Source organism: Sceloporus occidentalis, unplaced genomic scaffold, assembly GCF_023333645.1.
Source record: "Sceloporus occidentalis isolate IW3139 unplaced genomic scaffold, rSceOcc1.0.p SCAF_10, whole genome shotgun sequence".
In the NCBI taxonomy this organism is placed as follows: Eukaryota; Metazoa; Chordata; class Lepidosauria; order Squamata; family Phrynosomatidae; genus Sceloporus; species Sceloporus occidentalis.
Window position 1 is genome coordinate 22892276 of NW_028316990.1, and position 23009 is coordinate 22915284.

General features: G+C 45.1%; 1 protein-coding gene across 1 annotated transcript; it reads right to left on the bottom strand.

Moving 5' to 3' along the window:
• Window positions 1-801: 801 nt before the first annotated feature.
• Window positions 802-22010, bottom strand: LOC149306179 (sodium/myo-inositol cotransporter 2-like). The gene is made up of 15 exons (XM_089540437.1): window positions 21405-22010; window positions 18889-18960; window positions 18055-18159; window positions 16323-16382; window positions 13766-13870; window positions 9292-9397; window positions 8617-8697; window positions 7914-8119; window positions 7241-7376; window positions 6914-7021; window positions 5898-6048; window positions 4818-4986; window positions 4187-4402; window positions 3121-3295; window positions 802-2678 (listed from the first exon to the last, which is right to left on the bottom strand). The coding sequence occupies exons 1-15, from the start codon at window positions 21513-21515 to the stop codon at window positions 2458-2460; spliced, it is 2022 nt and encodes a 673-aa protein (XP_089396563.1). The 5' UTR covers window positions 21516-22010; the 3' UTR covers window positions 802-2457.
• Window positions 22011-23009: the final 999 nt, after the last annotated feature.

The following is a 23009-nucleotide window of genomic DNA, read 5'->3' on the forward strand; positions in this document are numbered from 1 at the left end:
ATTCCCAGGATTCCCTAGCACTGAGTTATGGAGTGTATATTTTGGACCTGAGGAGAATTTAAAGCACTTTGAGGCTGAGGCACAAAAGGGCAGGAATGAGGCACGAGGGGGGTTTGTTTTTAAAAACTTGGTAACATTATAAATGGAATAAATTAGGAATAAGGGAAGTTGTATATGCGAAGGAAAGGGAGAATTATTATTATTATTATTATTAACCTTTATTTATAAAGCGCTGTAAATTTACACAGCGCTGTACATACAGTGCTACCTCGGGTTACGAAATTAATTCGTTCCGCGGCGCCGTTCGTAACCCGATACATTTCGCAACCCGAAAAGGCTTTCCGTTAGCGCTGGAAAGCCGCTAGCCGCGCTTCACATTTGAATTTCGCGCCGAAACGAATTTCGTAACCCGAAAAATCTTTCGTTACCCGGAACAGTTTTTTCCAATCTAACTTTTTCGTACCCCGGAAATTTCGTAACGCGATCAATTCGTATCCCGGGGTACCACTGTACAATCTTTTTAATTGCCCACTTGATGTAATATAGGAGGCAAAAAGGTGAAAATTGGGGGACATGGCGTTTGTTTGGGGGGAATGAAGGTCTGGAAAATGTGTAAGAGGAATGAGGTGAAATTTAATGTCTTGTTTGTTTATTATTATTTTTAATTGATATCTTGATCTTTTTCCCCAACATAGGATTCAAAAGATAAAGAAAAAAAAGCCAATGTGATTCCAGGCTGCATCAATAGAAGTATAGAGAGAGCCATTTCCAGCCAGAAAAGAAGCACAGGGCAGCCGTCAGGTCATTGAAACACATTTATTACCAATAAGCCTGCTTGCCGTGTTGGGTTTTCCCCGCACACCTTAACTCACAGGTAAGCCCCATTCAATTCTATGGATGTTACTAGAAACAAGCTTCAGGTGACACTGCGCACGATTCGTACAGCTGCGCCGCAAATATTTATTGCCATAATTGTGTCGACGGAAAGAGCACAAGGCTCATAGGAGGCCATTTCCCAGTGCACTGAGGCTGGTTATGTTGTATTGCGAGAGAAAACAACTTAAAACAAGTAGGCGCACGGACAAACGAAAGCACCTTTCCATAAGCACTTAACTCCATTCCACATAATAAATAAAAACACACACTTATTCATATATGCTTGTGTGTGTGTGTGTGTGTTTTAAATACCATGGAAAAAACCATGGCATTATTCATAAAATATTCTGTAAAAAAATAATCCCACTGTCTGCATTTTTTAATGTGCTTCAAGGGGAACACTGTCAACACTTCCTCTAGATGAATGCATACACATCTCTCATAAACACAGAATATTCTTGCACCATGCCATTTTGTTCCCCCTACCTTGAGGAATCCTGGGATGTATAGTTTGGATGGGGACTTGGAAACCTCTGCTAGAAAGCTCTAGTGTTTATGCATTTTAGGGCTGGGGGAGGTGGCAGGACCGTGAATTAACCCATTTTTCCTCCTTCGAAGGGATTTCCTCAGAGATAACATGCCTCAGACTTGCAAATGAAGCTCATCTTCTACCTTCCACTGACAGATCACTAAATAAAGCATGCTAAGTGCAAGATACTGTACATATCTGAAGGAAAGCACATGCTCCATCAAACGGACATCTTTCGCTGCCTGAGTGGAGCACCTCTGCCAGAACCATGCAAAGTGTGTTATGCAATCTGGCCCACTTGGGACTAAGAGGTTTAAAGTGTTAACTATCCTATAGAAATAAATAATTTGCAAATCTGTTAAATTAACCTCAACATTTGGCCAATCAACCCTGGGAGCTGTCATTCTGTAAGAAGGGGTCTCCCGCACCAAACCAATGAAGCTACTGGTCCACAAGGATGTAACTGAGTTGTGGGTATGCCTACCACAAATGTTAGTAATCCTATTAATCATTGGACCTCCTCTTCAGAGGCCATTGATCGTCTTCAGAATATCAGGCGTTGAGGTCAAGATGGAGGGGAGAAGACCATCAATGCCAGCGACTGCTTTGGCTGATGGGTTTTGAGAACAAAGTACCTGGCAGGAAGGAACTCCATCCGGTCCAGCAAGGCAGTTTTTAATATCTTCTCCTCAAAGGGGCACACATACTGGGAGGTTTCTTTAAGGAAAGTCTCACCTGTTGCTTGAATCCCAAGCTGACTTTGCATGACGATGCACCCAGAGCATTATCTGTGCAAGAATGGGCAGGATCCAGCGTGGGGTGGAAAGCATGGGAGACCTCATAAAATGTTCTGTAAAAAAATCTCCTTCACCCAGAATCACTGGTTTCCACTTTATCCGCCTGCAACACACCCCAAAACATGGGAAACCCTCTGTGTTTGGCCTTGGGTACCATTTCAGGGGGAAGAGAAGTTGCAGGAGGATCCAGCTCCACTTGCATTGGAAACCCAAGACTATGGACAGTATCCTTGCAATTGGCATAATTTGGGAATGTTACGCGAAGTAAGCCCAGAGGAAGACTCCGGCACTCAGGCACAATATCAAGTTGACATTAAGGATGTGCTTCACGGCGGGTGCCTCCTCTACCAATGCCAAGTCGGTCTCCTCTTTGGTCCCTGCAGTCATCTGGGGTGTGTCGGCATCTTGGCGCTCCATTCCACAGACCCACAAGACCAGCTGCATAAGTTTGGAGGCCTTCTTGCCATCCAGGGCACCTAGCAAGGAAGGAGTCAGGATTGTAAGGCAACCATCTGGAGAACATGGCCAGTCGCTCCCTGGGTTGTGACTTACAGGCTCACAACAATAACAAATCATATATAGAGAAAGACCCAGCATGGCATCTTGAGTGTTGGACTACAATTCTGGAGGCCAGGGTTCAATTCCTCGCTCAGCCATAAAACCCACTGCATGACTTTGATCAAGCCACACTCTCTCAGCCTCAGAGGATGGCAATTGCAAAACTCCTCTGAACAAACTTTGCCAAGAAAACCCCAGGATAGGCTCCCCTTGGGGTTGTCATGAAGGCACACAACAACAACAACATTCAGCACCTTGGCAGCTCCTTTATAAATTCGGATGCAAACCCAGAGTGCGTTCACTCCCAGCCTATGGACTGCCATGGATTTTCCTAGTAAGATTTGGCTGAGGGCCACTTACAAGTTTTTTTGTCACTGATGTTTTCGGGGCCATCGCTGATCTCAAACTGGACTGGAGGAGCAAGAGGAAGGACCTGGATGCCATCGACGGGAAGAGCGCAGGGACTGCGAGAGACTACAGAAAAGTCCTTCTTCACAGGAACATCCTTGCGGGTGAACCACGTAAAGCGGCTGATCTGTGAGGATGCAAACATTGATGAGAAAGAATTTGTGCATGCCTTTCACCAATGCCAAGCAGCAATAGTTCAGCATCTGCCAAGGATCCTGGCTGGTTCCATGGTGCAGCTGCCGACACTCTCATTGATCTCTATTTCTTTTGGGGGCAAAGTCAACATTAGCACTTCTTGGCGGATTTCAGAGGCCACAAGTGGAAAGCAGGGGCCAAATGCATCCCATAAGACACTATTAGCCCACTCTTGTGACAAAAGGCATGCTTGCTTCCTGGTCAGATTCTCAGCTGGCATGGAAATGCTCTGCCTGGCACATCTCCCAAAGTAAATCAATCCACTCCAAGCCTCCACTCACTGAACCCTATTGAGGAAACTCCCTATCAGAAGAGCCACTGATAAGCAATGGAACAGAACTTGGGAAACTACTTTTCTTTTTTAAAAAATATGTTAACTTTTACTCAACTTGTTCATGTTCTAGCTACAGCAGATGCATCAAATCAGTTGGCCTCGTTGCAAATATTAAGGGGAAGCATAACAAGATATTGTGCAGCCAACATGGTGTAATTGGCATTGGACTACAGCTCTTGAGACTAGGCTCTGAATCCTCATTCGGCCATGGAAACCCACTGGGAGGCCATAGGCAAGTCACTCTCACTCCGCTTCAGGAAGGCAATGGCAAATCCCCTCTGTACAAATCTTGTCAAGAAAACACCACGATAGTTTTGCCTTAGGGTCTCCATAAGTTGGAAATGACTTGAAGGCACAACAGCAACAACATATTAAACTTCACACTTTACTCAGGTGCCAGGGCCACTCGGATTTGCATGACCTGAAAAGAATGGCATCAAAGATTTGCCGCAAAAGACCAAGGGACAAAGCCTGTTTGCAACTCCTCACCCTTTCTTGTGGAGGAGGCTCCGTCAAGAGGCTGACCGCCACCACCACGATAAGCGAGGCCACTCCCAGGATCATGGAGAAGTAGAGATAGTGAACGTCTTTCACCACTGCTGGCCGCTGGTCTGGCTCTCCGCATTGCGGCGGCAGGTAGACAAAATCCAGGACCATCCGGATCACGCCCATGACCATTCCCAACAGAAGACCACAAAAAGCGCCCTGCAAGAGGAAGGAAAGGAGCCATTTCATGATGGACAAGGACAGCCTTCTGCACCAGATGTAGGAACAGAGCTTGGGAAGTCAGAATCATACAATCTTAGAGGAGGAAGGAACCCCAAGGGCCATATATACCAACCCCATTCTGCCGTGCAGGAACACACAATTAAACATCTGAAAAATGCCCATCCAGCCTCTGGTTAATCTAAAACTTTTTTAAAAGACTTGTCCAGGATCTTGAACCCTCTCTGAAAAGTAAATCCTGTACCATGGACAATGCCTCAAAAGCATCAACATGGAAGCCACCAGAACCCCTTGGTCCCTTCTTTTTTCAGAGGTCCATCATTTACTCAGCCACTTCCTCGAGTGCAATGACTATTGCTCAAGGGCCAAGATAGAACCTGTGCCATTGCATTACCTTTTCATTTGCCCGCTTCCAGAAGCAGCCCAAAATGAAGACCACGGCGACCGGAGGCTGTAAGTAAGAACTGATGGTCTGGATGTAGATGAAGAGCTGCCCTCCTTGGCTGGCTTGCACCAGCGGGATCCACAGGATAGATATGACAACGAGAAGAAGAACAAACACCCTTGGACCAAGAAGAGAGGGATGGGCCGCTTAGTCTCTGGTTTTAGGCTATTCATTTTCATGGATGGGAAAGAGTCTGTCCTGCAGCATAGAGGCTGAAATTGTCTTGGTTATTCCCAACTAGATTAGATCCATTTAGTCAACTGTTGGATAGTGGGTCAACATAACACAGTCCCATTGATTCAATGAGGTTACTATTGTATGGGACTAACTAGTGGAGTCAGGAGAAAATTTGGAATTGCTTTCAAATTACCAGTCAATACTCCATATGGAACCTCTTTGCTATGGCTGCTCAGACTTGGTGATCTTGGGCGAATTGCACCCTCTCAGTTTCAGAAGGAGGCAATGCTGGTAAACACTCTCTCATGAAATCTATAGTGCTGTAGTGGTTCAAGTGACGTTCCCTTCAGACCAGGGTTTCAGTGCTTGAGGACACTGGAGACTAGGGTTCAAATACCCGCTCAGCCATGGAAACCCACTGGGAGACCTTCAACAAGTCACACTCTCTCAGCCTCAGAAGAAGGCAAAGGCAAACCACCAATAAACAAAACTTGCTAAGAAAGCCCTGTGATAGGTTTTTCCTTGGGGTCACCATACATGAGACTATCATAACAATCATGAGAAAAAAACTTCAAGATGTGGAACAACACCAACAATATCTTGACAAAATGCAAGTCTGTCCCCAGTACCTTCGATTCAGCCTGGAATCACATTGGCAACCAATATCCCATGGGCATCGTCATGCCCAATGACACCCCAGAGGTAATTCTACTTTGGAAATCTTGAACTGAGCACAGATTATTTGCATTCATCCAAAGTGTCCATCTCCTCTTCTGGAGAAACCTACACATGTGTCAGATTCTAGCCATTATATTTTGCTGCACCGTTGTGGGCAACAGGATTGTCAGTTACCTGCCAACAATCATAAGCTCCCATTCGGAAGACAGTGGCCTGAAATGCCTCCAGAGGTCCATGGTGAAGATGGTGCTAGAGCTGTTGAAGATGGAGGTCAGGGAAGACATCAGGGCTGCGATCATGACGGACATCATCAGGCCTCTCAGTCCTACAAGCAAAAGAAAAAGGGAGAAAGGTTTATGGAGCATAGAATCATAGGGTTGGAAGAGACCACAAGGGCCATCCAGTCCAACCCCCTGCCATGCAGGAACTCTCACTCAAAGCATCCCCAACAGATGGCCATCCAGCCTCTGTTTAAAGACCTCCAAAGAAGGCGCGAGGCCCAAGAATATTGCGAGGCACAACCCAAATAAACCAAAGCATTGCTTTTCAATCTGGGGAATGCCTTTTGGGGTGAAAAATTTCACCAGCACATCAAAAACTTGTTTATGCACACAAAAGCAGGGTATCTTGAGAACAGTGCTCTATTTTCCATGCAAAACGGTTGGGATTTTGTGCAAAGATTATTGCTTATTTACTTACTTTATTTATATCCTGCCTTGGTCCCAAAATGAGACTGAAGTTGCTAATGATGGTCTAAATCAGTGGCTTCCAACTTTGGTCCTCCAGATGTTTTGGGCTTCAGCTCCCATAACTCTTGACTGTTGGCCAAGATGGCTGCAGCTTGTGGGATCTGAAGTCCAAAACAAATGGAAGACCAAAGGGTGGAATGATAAGCAAACACTTATTATTATTGAATAGATCAATCAATTCCAAACTGTGAGAAATAATTTTTAAAATGCATATTTTCACCCATAATTTCATGCGGAAATGGGAAAACAGAAGCATTTGTTCTTGTGCATGGGAATGAAGTAAGCAAAGGTTTTACAACTTGGTTGTGGAATCTGAGGCCTGAGCATTCAGTCCCTGGTTTTGTTTCACTGCAAAGTGCATTTGCTTCTCCTCCCAGTCTCTCCATTTCCTTCCACCTGGTTGTTTGCACCTCTCTTTGGGCGGCTGAGAAGGTCCCTCACCTATTGGCAGGAGTTCAATTACAAGCTTGGGGTAGGCGATGTCGGAACACCCAGAGGGATTGCCGCATATCTCTTTACAGATGGCTGGATCTGCACAGGCTACCAGATCTGCAAGGAAATGGGATTCAAAAGAGGGTTGAAGAGCTGGGAGGAAGGGAGAGGTTTCAAGAGAGTCAAAAGGGATAGGAAATAGTTGCCAACCTTTGGTGTGACAAGCAGGGCATTGTGGGCAAGACCTCCTTCCCCACACTTTGCAAAATGCTTTGCACCCACTGAAACCCTGCAGCCCCTTCCTTGAGTAGAAGGCCTCTTACCGTTCCTACTTACCTGGGAAAAGGATGCGGCTAATCATGCCGGGAAAAACCATCATAAAGAGTGGGAGGATTTTCAGGTAGGAAGCCAAGAGGGCACCTCCCTTGGCGTGAGACAGGTTCTTCGCTGCAAGAGACCTCTGAACAATGACCTGCAAATGAAGGAGATATTTGCAGGATCTATTGGCAGGCAGTGGATGGATTTTGGTCTTTGCTTCCCTTTTTTTAGAATGCACATCCTCACGTTTCTAAATCCAGAGCCTTATAAGCTGCTGGGTTTGTTTGCAATTGCTTGTCTGGAAGTGTCTTTCAATACCAGGCTAGGATTTGCTCTATTGCAAACTCTTGTAGCAAAATGGCCTCCGGCAACCATTTTGTCTGTGGGGAACAGAATGTGTTCCTTGGATGCCTGCTTCACTAGACAAAGGTAGGATTGGTTTGTTGTTATAGGAGGGGATATCTGCTCACCATTCCTCCCAATATCTTTCCCCACAAAAATGAAGTAATGTTAAAATGAAGCAGATCCCATGGGAAGGACTGGCGAGCAAGAGGATCCTTTCCCAATACCATGGTGTGGAATGGCTGCTCCATTGCTCTTTTAGCATCAGACCTGGACCTAATTCCCACTCCAAAATCCAGAACCATCTTCCAGGAAGTAACCCTATTGATCCAAACCAGCAGAGTCCTACCTGGTCTGTGCACCAATACCACAAAGATGGGATGGTCATGCCAACCAAGACACCAGGCCATGGCAAGTCAGAGGTGACAGGGTCCCGAAATATGTGGAAGGCATCTTCTCTGGGCAGTCCACAGCTGCTGTTTCCATCACGGTTGCTGGCCACAGCCTTGAAGTATCGGTCCTGAAGGTCTTCAAGACCTCCCACTTTGGCAAAGCCTAGGAAGGCAAAGAGGAAGCCAACCTCAGCTGTTTTGACCTATGAAGCTTTATATGGATTGGGTCTAGGCTATTTGAAGGACTTTGTCTCCCTTTATGGGAGTGTTAAGATCTTCTAGAGAGGCCTTTTTCTCTGTCTTACTACCTGTTGAGGCTCATTTGATGGGAACAAGGGAGGAAAGACCTTGGTGGCTGCTCCCAGTCTATGGAACTTATTTCTTAGGGAATTCTCTCTCTCTCTCTCTCTCTCTCTCTTTTGGCTTGGAAAAGACTGTTTTCTGCACAGAAAATGATATTTTGTATAGATGAAATCCTGTGCAATTCTTGAAACTGAACTAGGATTCTTGAGAAATTTGTTTTTCAAGCATAATCCAAATTATTTTTTAAAAGAAATATTCACCACCTCCTTCCTACCACAAGAATGTTTAATTGGTTGGTTTCTGCTCTCTCCTCCATGGAGCAAAGCAACGAGTCTCCAACTTCCCCAAGGTACTCACTGAATCCCATGAGGGTCAGGGCTCCAGCCAGCATGATGACCGTCTGGAGAGTGTCCGTGTAGATGACCGCTGCAAGGCCTCCTGCAGATGGAAGAAAAGAGTAGGGATATGAGAGCTGGACAGTGAACAAAACTCCTTTGAATTGTGGTGCTGGAGAAGAGTGCTGGGGATACCATGAATGGCCAAAAAGACAAATAAATGGATCCTTGGCCAGACCAAGCCTGAAATCTCCCTGGAAGCCAAGGTGGTTAAGTTGAGGCTGTCATACTTTGGCCACGTCATGAGAAGGCACAAATCATTGGAAAAGACAGTAATGGAAAGGTAGAAGGCAGCAGAAAGAGAGGAGGACCCTATGCCAGATGGTTGGACTCAGTCAAGGAGGCGATGGCTAGAAGAGGTTGAGAAAAGGGAGTCTTGGAGATGTCTCATCCCCAGGGTCGACTCAAGGGCACATAACAAGAACAACAACCATGCAACCCAATCTTCTGGATGTTTTTTTTCTTTCCCACAAAGCTGTAATGGCTTTGAGGCTACCAAAGTTGAGTCTTCATGCCCAGATGTACATTACATGAGATCAGTGCTGGAAAGAAATCACCTAAGAGGGCAACCTCCGCTGAATGCATGGATAAGGAAGTCAAAGCAGAGCACTCTCTACCCAAGGATGCTCAGACCCACCTGCCACTGTGTAAACCGCTGTGATGATCAGCAAGCCAATGACAGCCACATAAAGGTCCCAGTGCAAGGCCTGTTGGATAAACAAGGCCCCCGCGTACATGTCAACCTGGAGGAGAGAACATGGAGACATTCCTCAGTGTTGAATCTCAGTGGGTACCTCTCCAAAGGCATTAATGCATGCAGCTCAAAGGTGGTTGGCAACTTCCATTTCAGGCAGGGATTCAACTCTGGGTCCACCACACAATAGCACATAACTCCTCTAGTTTTACAGAGTCTTCCTCTGACAAAGAGTGCTGGTGCCTCTACAAACTTCCAATCCCAAAATTTCTGTAGGATGTAGTAACGGCAGTTAAATTGGTATCAAACTGCTTTAATTCTGTCTTGTGGCTACAACCTAGTTCTCTCCAGCAGAGTACTTAAAGCATCTTTAAATGCTCAAAAATATCTTAAAACTGGTATTTCATGTGACTGTCTTACTGTCTGCATTTCCTTGACACCTGTCCCCAAATAACAAATACAACAAAGCAACTATGATATAATAGACCTCACTGAAACCTGGTGGGATGAGTCTCATGATTGGAATGTAGGAATACAAGGGTATAGCCTTTTCAAGAGAAATAGGCCAAACAGGAAAGGAGGAGGAATAGTCTTATATATTAGGGACATTTACAGCAGTGAAGAGATCCAGGACATCAATCCTGGAAGCCAGGTGGAGAGCATCTGGATAAAAATTAAAGGGGAGGGAAACAACAAGGATGTTCTGGTGGGAGTCTACTATAGACCCCCAAGTCAGATGTTGGAATTGGATGACGCCTTTTTAGAACAGATGACTACACACTCAGAAAGGAGAAATGTAGTAGTGATGGGTGAGTTCAACTATCCTGATGTTTGTTGGAAGTCAAACTCAGCAAAATCCTCAAGGTCTAGCAAATTTCTCACTTGCCTGGAAGACAATGTCATGGTCCAAAAGGTGGAAGAGGCAACAAGGGGATCAGCCATTTTGGATCTGATCCTAACCAACAAGGATGACTTGGTTAATGGGGTGCAAGTGGTGGGATCATTAGGTGGAAGTGACCATGTTCTCCTAGAGTTTGTTATACAGTGGAAAGGAGAAGCCAGGCATAGTCAGACATGCATTCTAGACTTTAGGAAAGCGAATTTTAGTAAACTTAGAGAAATACTGGGGGTGATCCCATGGTCAGAAATACTAAAAGAGAAGAGAGTTCAGGACAGATGGGAGTTTCTCAAAGGAGAGATACTGAAGGCACAATTTCAAACAGTTCCAATGAGGAAGAAAAAGGGGAGATGTCTCAAGAAACCAGGATGGATGCCTAAGGAACTTTCAACTGAGCTGAATTTGAAACGGAAGATGTATAAGAAATGGAAAAAGGGGGAAATCACCAAAGAGGAATTCAAAGACATAGCAGGCATGTGTAGGGGTAAAGTCAGAAAAGCTAAAGCGCAGAATGAACTCAAGAACAACAAAAAGGGTTTTTTTGGATACGTCTGCAGCAAAAGGAAGGAGAAGGAAACGGTAGGGCCACTGCGTGGAGAAGATGGCAAAATGCTAACAGAAGACAGAGAAAAGGCAGAATTACTCAACACCTTCTTTGCCTCAGTCTTCTCAGAAAAGGAAAAGGGAGCTCAACCTGAGGATAAAGGAGAAGAGGACAAAATAGGGGAATTTCAGCACGGAATAAGTAAAGAGATAGTAAATACCTTGTTCATCTAAATGAATTTAAGTCTCCAGGACCAAACAAACTACATCCAAGGGTATTAAAAGAACTGGCAAATGAAATATCGGAGCCATTGGCAATAATAGTTTTTGAGAACTCTTGGAGAACAGGAGAAGTCCCAGCTGACTGGAGGAGGGCAAGCGTTGTCCCCATCTTCAAAAAGGGGAAAAAGAGGATCCCAACCATTATCGTCCAGTTAGTCTGACATCTATACCAGGAAAAATTGTGGAGCAGATCATTAAACAGAGAGTCTGTGAACATCTAGAAGGCAATGCCATAATCACAAAATGTCAACATGGGTTTCAGAGAAAGAAGTCATGCCAGACAAACCTTATCTCTTTCTTTGATAAAATGACCAACTTGGTAGATGAAGGGAATGCTGTGGATATAGTAGATCTTGATTTCAGTAAGGCCTTTGAGAAGGTTTCCCATGACATTCTTGCAAACAAGCTTGTAAAATGTGGGCTAGACAAGGCAACTGTTACATGGATTTGTGATTGGTTGACCGTCCGAACCCAAAGGGTGCTCAGCAATGGCTCCTTTTCATCCTGGAGAGAAGTGACCAGAGGGGTGTCCAGTGGGGCTCTATCCTGGGCCCAGGGCTATTCAACATCTTTCTCAATGACTTGGATGACAGAATTGGGAGCATACTTATCAAATTTGCAGATGACACCTAATTAGGAGGAATAGCTAATACTCCAGAGGACAGGATCAAAATTCAAAATGACCTGAATAGACTAGAAAGCTGGGCCAAAGCTAACAAAATGAAATTCAACACGGAGAAATGTAAGATACTGCACTTAGGGAGGAAAACCAAAATGCACGGATATAGGATTATGGGGGACACCTGGCTGAATGAAACTACATGTGAAAGGGATCTAGGAGTCCAAGTAGACCATAAGTTGAACATGAGTGAACAGTGCGATGTGGCAGCTAAAAAGGCCAATGCAATTTTAAGCTGCATCAATAAAAGTATAGTGCCTAGATCAAGGGAAGTCATAGTGCCACTCTATTCTGCTCTGGTCAGGCCCCACCTGGAATACTGTGTCCAGTTCTGGGCACCACAATTCAAAAAGGACATTGAGAAACTGGAGCCATGTGTCCAAAGGAGAGCGACTAAAATGGTGAAGGGTCTAGAAACCATGTCCTATGAGGAACACCTTAGAGAGCTGAGGATGTTTAGCGTGGAGAAAAGAAGGTTAAGAGGTTATATGATAGCCCTGTTTAAATACTTGAAGGGATGTCATATTGAGGAGGGAGCAAGCTTGTTTTCTGCTGCTCCAGAGACCAGGACCCGGAGCAATGGATGCAAGCTCCAGGAAAAGAGATTCCAGATCAACATTAAGAGGAACTTCCTGACAGTAAGGGCTGTTCGACAGTGGAACAAACTCCCTCGGAGTGTGGTGGAGTCTCCTTCTTTGGAGGTCTTTAAGCAGAGGCTGGATGGCCATCTGTCGGGGATGCTTTGATTTGGATTTCCTGCTTGGCAGAATGAAGTTGGGCTGGATGGCCCTTGCAGTCTCTTCCAACTCTATGATTCTATGAAATATTCAGAAGGGAGCAAATGCAAACAGGCAATAGATGGAGAAAACAGGAAACCCAGTAATGATAAATGTTCAGGAGGGAAATTCCCTGCTTAGGTCTGTTTAGCTGCAGCCATGAACTCTCATCCAAATTCCTGAAGCCAAACCTCAAAGCCTCAATCTCAAGACTAGATAGATAGATAGAGAGAGAGAGAGAGAGAGTTCAGCTTCTTAGGCAATTTCCAGGTAATGTATTCTATGCTTGGGTAATTGGCTTTTATACGGTACCAATTGCATGAACCAATAGGTATCTTTTGCACAACACAATTCAAGATGGGTGATCTTTGGCAAGTCACATACTTTCAGACCCAGAGGAAGAGAATGGGAAACATCCTCAGAATAAATCCATAATAAACCAATGTATCTCAAACATTACCAAGAGCCATCATGTCATAGTGGTTTCAGTTCTGGATGAGATTTCAGGAAGACCAAGGACTGAACCCCTGTTAAACCATGGAAACCCCCCCTTGGACAAGTCACATACTCTCAACCTTATAGCAGAAGGCAATGGCAAAACCTCCTGGGGAAAAATCTTGCTAGTCAGAGATAGTATGGTGCTGTGGTTTAAATGGTGGACTAGGACACAAGGAGACCAGGGTTCAAATCCCCCTTTGGCCATGCAAACCTACCTTGGACAAACCACACTCTCTCAGCCTCAAAGGAAGGCAATGGTGAAAATGCCCCTTTGAATAAATCTTGCCAAACTAGCAGAGAGTCATTATAATTTGAAGTTGATTTGAACCCTTACAACAACAATAACAACAGAGATGTGACTTTGGAAGAGTTACAATGATAGTAACTATTCCAATCTGCTATTTCCAGAACTGAACACTCAGTGACTCACTTTGAAAATGGATCTGATGTGTGTTTAAGGCTTAGGATCAAATTCGAATTGCTGCTTGGCCATGGAAACTCCCTGAGTGACCTTAAGCAAAAGTCACACATTCTCAGCCCCAGAAAACCCCATGATAGGTTTGTCTTAGGGTTTCCAGAAGTCAGAAACAACTTGAAGGCACACAACAACAACAACAACAACAACAACAACATTTCGTATGAGAAAGAAACATGAAAAGGCAGAAAGGTCACTATTAAGGCTATGGCAACCTACTCTTTCCAAGTCAATTCTGTTCTGTCTCCTCTTGCCTCCTTACTTACTGAGATTTTGGTGAATATATAGATAAACAAGTAGAGGATTGCTAGGAAGATCTGTATCCTTTTGCCACCAAACCGTCTCTGTAAATACTCTGGCATGGTTGTCACCTGCGAGGAATGAGAGTGTCAATGAAAAGGGAAGGCAAGCAAAGGGATGTTTGCACAAAGAAACACACTCACACTTCTTTTCCACAAGAGCAGCAAGACTAATTATTATTATTATTATTTATATCCCGCCTCTTCCACTTTGAGGATCGAGACAGGTAACAACAAATTTCATACAATACACAATAATAAAAACAACAAGCCCCACAAGACCCCGGTCCAACCCTCCCTCCCAACTATAAAATTAAACAGTAAAACATGGTTAAAAAGCACATAACAATACATCAAAATTAAAAAACAAAACAAAAACAAACCGCAAATAAGAAAAATAATAAAAGGAAAATAATAAAAGGAGGGGGATTCAAATGGTCCTGGACATTATCAATCGGAGAAGGCCTGCTGGAAGAGAAAGGTTTTTGTCGCCTTTTTAAAAGCCTCGAGTGAAGATAATTGGTGAATCTCTTCCGGAGGTCATTCCAGGTTTTTGGAGCGGTGGCAGAGAAGGACCTCTGGGAGGTCACCACCAGTCTGGTCTTTCTATATTGTAAGAGGTTTTTCCTGGAGGAACGGAAAGTACGGGAAGGATTGTATGGGAGGAGGCGTTCCTTCAAGTAGACTGGACCCAGGCCATGTTGGGCTTTATAGGTGATAACCAACACCTTGTACTGAGCCCGGAAGCTAATAGGCAGCCAATGTAGTGATTTTAAAATAGGTGTAATATGGTCGAACTTGGATTTTCTGGCGACCAGTCTGGCTGCCATGTTTTGTATCAATTGAAGCTTCCAGGCGTGGCACAAAGGTTGCCCCATGTAGAGCACATTGCAGAAGTCAAGACGAGAGGTTACTAGAGCGTGTACGACCATTTCTATGTCCTGTTGCTCCAGGTAGGGGCACAACTGGCGTATCAGCCAAAGCTGATAGCAGGCACTCCTGGCTGTCGCATCAATCTGAGAAGACAGCTAAAGCGACGAATCCAGGAGCGTCCCCAAGCTGCGGACACAGTCTTTCAGGGGAAGTGTGACCCCATCTAGAACTGGCGAACTTATCTCCATACCCGGATTGTGGTTACCTATTGCAAGTACTGTACCTCCGTTTTATTTGGATTCAGCTTAAGTCTATTTTCCCTCATCCAATCCATTACCAACTTCAGGCAGTCATTCAGCGGGGAGATGCCCTCCTAGGTCACTGAAGCAGTCTGAGACATAGAGAAATAAATTTGGGTGTCATCAGCGTACTGATAACACCCCGCCCCATGTCTCCGGATGATCTCACCCAGCGGCTTCATGTAAATGTTAAACAGGATGGGGGACAGAATGGCGCCCTGAGGGACGCCAGATGTCAGCTCTCTCATAGAGGAGCAGCTGTCCCCCAGCATCACCATCTGGAATCTGCCCGAGAGGTAGGAACGTAGCCACTGCAAAGCAGAGCCAGCGATTCCCAACTCTCTCAGGCGTTCCAGAAGGATACCATGGTCTATGGTATCAAAGGCTGCTGAGATGTCCAAGAGCACCAACAGGGCCACACTTCCCCTTTCAATGCACAGACGGAGATCATCGACCAAGGCGACCAAGGCAGTCTCCACTTTCAAGTGTTGGAAGTCTTGTGAAATCCTCTGATGGCGTTAAGAGATTTTATGCACACCTTCCAACATTTCCCAGATGGAACTATGGACATATGTGACCAGGCAACATCAGATGGTGGGTCCAGTAGTCAAAGGTATGAATGAATAACAGCAGACAAGGTGCAGCTGTTTGCTTTTCCCTGACTCCACTGGGAAGGCAAAGATTCTACTCTTTAATTGAATGCCAACAATTTTTGTACTTTGAACTCAGTTTCTATCAATGGAAGTGAGCTGCTTCTCCCCCACTCCTCAAAGTGCAAATGTAGTAATTGCACTCAAGTGATTTAGCAGTAGCGATTCTACTCAAGTAACTCAGCAGAGAGGAGAGGAAGAGATGGAATCTTGCCCTTCTTCCTATTTGGCTCAGGCAAAATGTGTGTTCTTCCTTATTAATGACTTTTGCCATCTTGAGCATGTAGAATCAAAGAATCCTAGATTTGAAAGGGCAATCCAGTCCATGCAAGAATACGCAATCAAGTCTTCCATGTGATGATGGCAATCCAGCTTCTGTTTAAAAGCTTAAAAGAGACTCCACCACACTCCAAGGCAGCATCTTCCATTCTCAATGTTGCTTGGCAAGACACACATCCTGGTCCTTATCTATGACATGTTGGAGGGGATGGCATGACCATGCAATGACCTCCCCGACCACGTTCTCCACCCCACCCAGCCCATCGACTCCCTCCGTGCCACTGTGCCAATGGAGATTCTGTTCCAGTTCCACTGGCATCCAAACCACCTTGCATCCTCAATCCAAACCCAAAGGAACTGATTGCTATGAGTAAGTTTATTTGGGAGCCCATTCCTGCTCCCCAAAAGTGTACACATACTCACTCCAGCTGCAATGTAGATAGGAAGAAACAGCCACGCCAGCACCAAGACACAGAACATGCCCTGAGGAGGGAAAGAAAGGCTAGATCAAAGATGCGCAGGAAGAGGAAGAGGAGGATACAATGTTCAGAGTGGCACAAGGTGGGCTGCATCACGACAGCACTATCCTCCAACACCTCCTGTCCTTTATAATTCCCATTGTCTATAATGGGGGTGGGCAACTGTGGAGGGCTATGGGGTTTACTCAGATATGGCACCTGAATCCACGGTCCCACCTTTGTGACCCCTGGAGATCCCTGCCAGTTCTCCAGCCAAAGTCCCTCCTGGAAAAACAAAACCTACTGAAAAATCAGACTGCTTTGGGGGCAGTCTTTTGCCAAGCCTCAATAGCTGTCTATTGGCCTGTGGAGGGTTATTTCGTTTTCAGTTGTCTCCAAATAAATAGTTGACGCTTTAGCATAGCAGCTCACAAATGCAGAGTTGGCTGGGAACAGACCAGGAGGGCATAGAAGCCTCTTAGCAACTTTCTTGCATTGTTCCCATAGCTATTGAGGTAGGAGATGGGCCACATCTGTGCAGATCCATTTTCCTTGTTTGGTTCCACCTGATTTAAAGGCTATAATCATTGTTGATGTGGTCACCATTTTCTTTGCTTTGCTTCTTCATCCATTTTACTATATTTGTGTTTTATGAGCCTGGTCGCCTCCTCTTCACATCACACAGCCACTGTTTAGTGGAGTTCCCTCCTCATCCATCCCGCCTTTGGGCCAGTGATTCCCAGACTTTGGTCCTCCAAATGTTTGGGACTTCAGCTCCCAAAATTCCTGACTGTTGGCTAAGCTGGCTGGGGCTTCTGGGAGTTGCAGTCCAAAACACCTGGAGCACTAAAATTTGGGAATTGCTAGGTGAGCACAAACATTAATGCTTGCTGGAATTTTGCAATTTCTTCAGCATCACTTTCCTTTGCTTCATCTTTGTATTCTTGGTTACATGCCCCTAAGTTTTACCTTTGGGTTGTATCAAAATCCCAAATCCTCAAAACCTGCTCTCAATTTCTTCATGAGGTCGACTTACATACAGTAGTTGTTGAGAGACCAGATTCGACAGTCAACTAAGTAGGGTTGCCATAATTGTCCACTTTTACCAGGGACAAAATGTAGGACAAAACTGTAGGACAACTGCAGGACAAAACTCAGCCCAAAATGTAGGACATTTAAGGTCCACCATTTTTCTTCAATGTCCTACCATTTGTCCTACCGTGGTGCAGGATGGCACGGAAGATCTGAAACGGAACTGGCTGCAATTCTAGGCTGCTTCCCCAGGATTTCCTTTCCATCCAATTCTGTCTCTGTCCTTCCATGCCATCATGCCTTATGCCTCTGAGGAAGCGGGCAAAAGTCCACAAAAACATACACCAAATAAAAACGTGTTTCGAGTGATGCAACAATGTACTTTGTTGCTTTTTCTGGAACAGTCAGGCACCCTTGGCAAGGGGGAAAGAAGGATGTATCAACAGAGCCGCCCTGAGATTGAGCAACTGGGCCGAAGGGCAAGATGTGTGTTTGCCAACTGAACTGGTGGGCACGCCATACCCACAGTCTAAATTGCCATGAGAACAAGGGACAACATGCCAACTAGCACCATTAAAACTCTTCCTGTGAGAGAGCCATGCCCTGGAATGTCTGGCAACACACCCACAGAGAAAGCAGGCTGGTCCCATAAAAGAGATACTCACGTTCCATTCGTAGGCTGTGGCGGCGATGCCAGACGCCGCACCGGAACCAGCCAAGCCAATGAAGTGCCCACTGCCCACGTTGCTGGCAAACAGGGAAGCCCCCACCTGTTGGAGAGGAGCAGGGAATGAGTTCGGACTGTGTGCCAAGGCGGTTTCTGTGCCTTCTGAGAGCTCTAAGCCTTGCCTTGCAGGTGCAGTCTCATGCAATGTGGTGCAGTGTTGTGCAGCATTCTTAAGTGTTCTGTAGTGTGGTGCAATGTGGTATAGTGTGATGCAGTGTTGTACAGTGTGGTGCAATGTGATGTAGTGTGAATGTGATGCTGCAACACAGTGCACCACAGTACACCACAGTGCATCACATATTTTGCTTTTGCGTAGTGCAGTACAGTGCAGAGTAGTACACTGTGGTGCCATGTGAGGTGATGCAGTATGATGCAGGGCAATGCAATGCGATATAGTGTGTGTGCGGTGCAGTGCAATGCAGTGTAGTGCGGTGCATTGTATTGTGCTGCAGAAGCAGCCTGAGAAAGAAACAACACTCTCCATCCCCTAGGCCAGAGAGAGAAGTACCTCGGCAAAGACTCACATTTTGCCACCTGAGAATCATCTTTTATTTATTTATTTATTTCATTTATATCTCACCTTTCTCCCTGGAGGGACCCAAGGCGGCTCACAGATAAAACCCTTGAAATTGTTATAAAATTCAAATTAAAACGTCTATATATAAAATCACATAAAATATACACAACATAAAATATACTGTAATATAAAATCACATCAAATATACACAAGTTAAAAACAGACTAAAAACCTTGGCAATAGGAAGCCACTTACCGGCCACCACACCATCTCTCCTCCGGCGAGGAAGTAGCCCTTCACGGTGCTCCGCTTCGTCTTCCACATGGACTGGGAGAAACAGGGAGAAGGTCAAGGCTGGATGCACCATAGCAAATCCCTCAAGCACCCTCCCTGCTCCATTTACAAAACTGGGAGAGCAAGTGTGGTGTTTGTGGTTTGAGCATTGGATGAAGACTTTGGGAAGGCAGCCGCAGAAACCCCCAGGGCTGGGCACAAAATGAAGACATTGACTCCCACAAATAAAGAAATTCCACCTCCCAGAATGAAATTTTCTTCCAGTCCCAAATGTCTAGCATTGCAGCCATTTCAAAGTTTAGCGGTGCACTTGGAAACAGAAAGAAAAGGTTGAGGGAAATTGGACAAGGGAACGTGAACTACAGCAAATACAGGCTGAGCTCTTTTCAGTGTCTCACTCTCCGCAATAATAGAAACGTAGGGACTGGTGCAAAATTTCATTTTCCTTTGTAGAATTCACCAAATACCCTGATTGTGCCCTCCTGGCCCTTAGCTAAATCTCTTGCAGGTGTGTGTGGAGTGTGGACCAGGACAGAAGGGGGCATTTTCTGGATTGAAAGGGCAATGGGGAAGTGTGTGGGGCCGGACATAGAATACCTGTCCTTGTGGAACGTCACTATTTGGGCATCCTGGCAGAGCCTGAAGGGAATAATTTGTGCAACCAACTCTGGAGGGAAGCTTTCCACTAGCATGGTGCCTTCAAACAAGGCAGCAGTCCCATTGTTTGCCATGTTCAGATTCTGCCAAGGTGGTGGCACGGTGCCCTGGAGGCCGAGGATGCCAAGAGCTAATAATATGTTGTTCCTGACTCCCACCAGCGAGAAAAGGCAAGAGTCATCTCTCAAAAGCCTCTGCAGCCCTGTCAATGGGAATGGAAGCTACCCAAGAGAGAGATAACACTGTGCAAATGCTGTGCCTTGTTTCTGAATCAGGGTTTGCAGCATGTTCGACAAGCATGAGTCTCTGCAGTTGTGAAGAAGGGGAGATTAGAAAGATATTGAGTAAGCTGGGGCTTTGGAAGCAAGGTAGCAAAGAATCTGCGCAGAGGTATGATGCCTTCCAACCATCCCAATTTCAAAGGGACAGTCCCAGTTCATCCTTTGCTTTCTCACTTTTTCAGCTGCTTTCAAAACAGTTTCTCTCTCCTCCTCCCTTTCTGTCCTCAGCTTACTTCCAATGCTGCAAACAGAGTCCTGAATGCAAATGTAGTTTGCTCTTTGAGGAGAAATTTGCATTTCCCAGTACTCAGGCAACAGCAAAATGCAGCAGGCTCTCCTAGGTTGTCTGTTCTTCCTGATTCATAACTTTTACCATCTTGATCACACTCTAAAGTTCATGGACCACATGTGTCAAAGTCTTCATCTATGAAACATTGGAGGGAATTATAGATTTTTTTCCAAAGTAGGAGAATGCTTAGGCTCTTGTGGATTGTTTCCCAGTTCTGGCCATTTTTTAAACCCCCGAATCTCCTATGCGCAAACCACTACACCGCACTAGTTCACAAAACAGCAAAACTACAACCTCAGCTAAACCACCAAACATAAACAAACACTACCAATTCCCTGCTTCTGAATTAATGGTTATATGCCACTATTATATTTATATTATATTTACACTTCTACTACATATACTCTGTTTAATATATGAAGCCTAAAATAGACATAGAACCCCAGCAGAATTGCCAAAAAAAAGTAATAAAAAAATCTCCAATCTTTCTTAAGGGTTTGCAAAGATTTCCCCATGACCAACATTGTCAGTTTATCCATTTCAGCAAGCAGGACTGCAGAATTTAACCTGGATTGTTACCATCACTCCTTCATCTCTCCAAAACACAGGGACATAAAAATTGTCTAATTCTAAACAATGAAAGCTTGGAAATCAGTGGAATTTCGTTGGGCACAACATTCCTCTCAGCGCCTTTTGATTTAAACCTGTAGGTCCTTTTCAACATTTAGAGATGATCGATCGATCTATCTACCTATCTATCTCCTGGTTTGGCCATATAAACACACTTGGTAATCTTGGGCAAGTCACACTCTCTCGGCCTCAGAAGATGGCAATGGCAAATCCCCTCTGAAGAAACTTGCAAAGAAAACCCCATTAGAAGTTCACTTTAGGGTCACCATAAGTCGGAAATAACTTAGAACACACAACAACAAATTCATCTGTCTGTCTGTCTATCTGTCTATCTATCTATCTATCTATCTATCTATCTATCTATCTATCTAATTTCCAAGTGTTGAAAGTGTTATTTATATATACGTATGTCATACATGTTCTGTGTGTGTGTGTGTGTGTGTGTGTGTATTTATATTTATATTCATATTTGAAGTGGGACCACTGCTCCCAGAATTGCCCTGCCAGCCTGCTAAACTGTGGATTCTGGGAAGCATAGTTCCCTTCAAACCCAAAACAATGTTTCCATGCTCCAAACATTTTCTGGTTGACTCAATGAAAGGAGGAAACGTCTTCCTTACCCAGAGCCCAACAGCCAAAACAAAGACGAAGTACAAAACCAGGACAGCGATATCCACGGCTTCCAGGTTCTTTTGGGGAAAGGCGTCCCATCTGGTTCTGCTCGGTTCCATGGCTCCTGGAATTGTCTGGATGCTTTCCCTTCCCAATGCCTTTATCTGGTCAGAGAAAAAGCAAAATAGAAAGCAAAGTGTAAGCCACACAATGTGAGGGATTGGCTCAACTTCTGGACGACTTGTTGGTCAAATATAACCCCTGCTCCGACTTTGACTCCAGCTGAGCTCCCTGAAGACCCCCTGCGACTTGCAAAGGGGGAACCAAGAAAATAAATGCCTTCCCTGGTGGCAGGCACCCAAAGTGATTGATCCAATGCAAAGATTAGACAGCCAAAGAGTTTGTTTGCTTTGGGCCTGGGCAGTTTTTCAACCCAGCGGGGAAAGAAACAAGAGGATTCCAGTGGGGAGGGCTGGCTGCTGGCATGTTGAGGGACACACTTCAACAGAGAGGTCAGAGACGTCCGTGCCAATGGCAACAAGTTGGATCAAAGCAGCAAAAGGAGTGAGTCTTTTGTGGAAAGAAGCCAGGGAAGCTGTTCTGTTGTGCCCTGGCCTTCCAGAACCAACAACCCAGGTCTGTCTTTTTCTAATAGCCGATATCCAGCATCATGGGAGAATGAAGTTAATCTACACCCAGGTAGTTAAGTGGTGGTTACATGCACCACCACCTTCCTGCTGACTCCTGACATTGTGCAACCAGTGGCACTCCTTCCTTGTCCCCTTGTGCAATGGGGAATAACGCACAAGGCGCATTTCTGCAAGTCCAGCCAACCAAGCGTTGCACAGAGGACACAGATGAGTAGCTACACATCCAAAAATGCACAATTTGTGTGAAACATTCCCAACATTGAAAACCAGGAGGTGTCTGACCAAGTGGCATCAGACTGTGGTCATTAAGGCTTCCCAAAAACAAAAGCCTGGGGTCCCAAGTCTGTTTTTGTGGACACACAAAATGCACCGCTTCCATATGCCACCTTTTTGTTTTTTCCTGGCCAAAAAGGGGGAAGGTGAATGGTCGTTCCCAGTAGCCTTCATGAACAGCAATTACATTTTAAATAGATTGCACATACATTGTTGTTTGTTGTTGTATGCCTGGAAGTCATTTCTGACTTACGGCAACCCTAAGGCAAACTAATCAGGGCAGATTCTGGCCCTTCCCAGTTGGCTCTGGCAAAAGCCAACTGCTGCAGACTCTCCTGGCTTGCCTGTCCTTCCTTATTCATAAGGTTTGCCACCTTGGCCACAATCTGGCGTTTCATGGCCAGATGTGTCCCAGTTTTCATCTGAGGGATGTTGGAGGGCATGAAGAGCAAAAGAGGCTGCATCATGGACTGCTTTTGGTGGAAACATCACCTGTTCGTCTGTACCATTCATTTTGGACAGGAATGGGCAGAGCTGGGCAACTTCTCGCTGGGTTCCCAATCCGGATCCTTCTTCTAAACCAGTGACTGTGACCAAAATATGTTCCTCCTCCTCATAAAAAAAAAGCATCTTCTGAGACCTTGCACCTGGCTCTAATTTATCTTGGTTGTTTTATGTTTAATGCAATAG